The 508-nt window shown below is 65.6% G+C and overlaps 1 protein-coding gene across 1 annotated transcript in view; it reads left to right on the top strand.

Moving 5' to 3' along the window:
- Positions 1-508, top strand: part of NR2F6 (nuclear receptor subfamily 2, group F, member 6) — an 11,686-nt gene that overhangs the window by 1,009 nt on the left and 10,169 nt on the right. The window contains exon 2 of the mRNA XM_010845676.1: positions 5-91. Within this exon, the coding sequence (XP_010843978.1) occupies positions 5-91 (87 nt within the window). The remainder of the gene's footprint in view (positions 1-4; positions 92-508) is intronic.

The raw sequence follows: 508 nt of genomic DNA, 5'->3' as shown, positions 1-508 counted from the left end.
CGAGCGGCAAGCACTACGGCGTCTTCACCTGCGAGGGCTGCAAGAGCTTCTTCAAGCGGAGCATCCGCCGCAACCTCAGCTACACCTGCCGGTGAGCCCCCTCTCAGCGCACCGCCGCCGGCACCCGGGCCGGGCCTCTGACCTGCTCGGTCACCTTGGGCCTGGCGCTGACCTTCCCTGGTTCTCTACTTCCCGTCAGAGATCGGGGCACAGGTCCCTCGCCCCCTCTCCATCACATTCCTGAGATTGTGTATACAGTCGGCGCTGTATCGGTGCAGGTCCCCCTATCAGGTGGTCCCTGGCGGCTTCCGCCCCAGTTACTCGCTCCTCCTTCCTCCCTTCCTTTTCTCCGGAGAGGGGTCAGCTCTGCGCTGTGAGGGGTTGGGGTGCTGTCAGGGGTGGGTCCCTAATCCCAGGGCATCCCTTCCCTTGGGAATCTCGGCGCGCCGGGGACCGGGTGGGGATCGAACGTGGAACTTGGACTGTGGAGCTCACAGCGTCCGGGGGC

The sequence above is a fragment of the Bison bison genome, unplaced genomic scaffold, assembly GCF_000754665.1.
Source record: "Bison bison bison isolate TAMUID 2011002044 unplaced genomic scaffold, Bison_UMD1.0 scf7180017864221, whole genome shotgun sequence".
Taxonomy (NCBI): Eukaryota; Metazoa; Chordata; class Mammalia; order Artiodactyla; family Bovidae; genus Bison; species Bison bison.
Note: the sequence above shows the minus strand (reverse complement) of the source record. Positions and strands in the feature narration are given on the sequence as shown.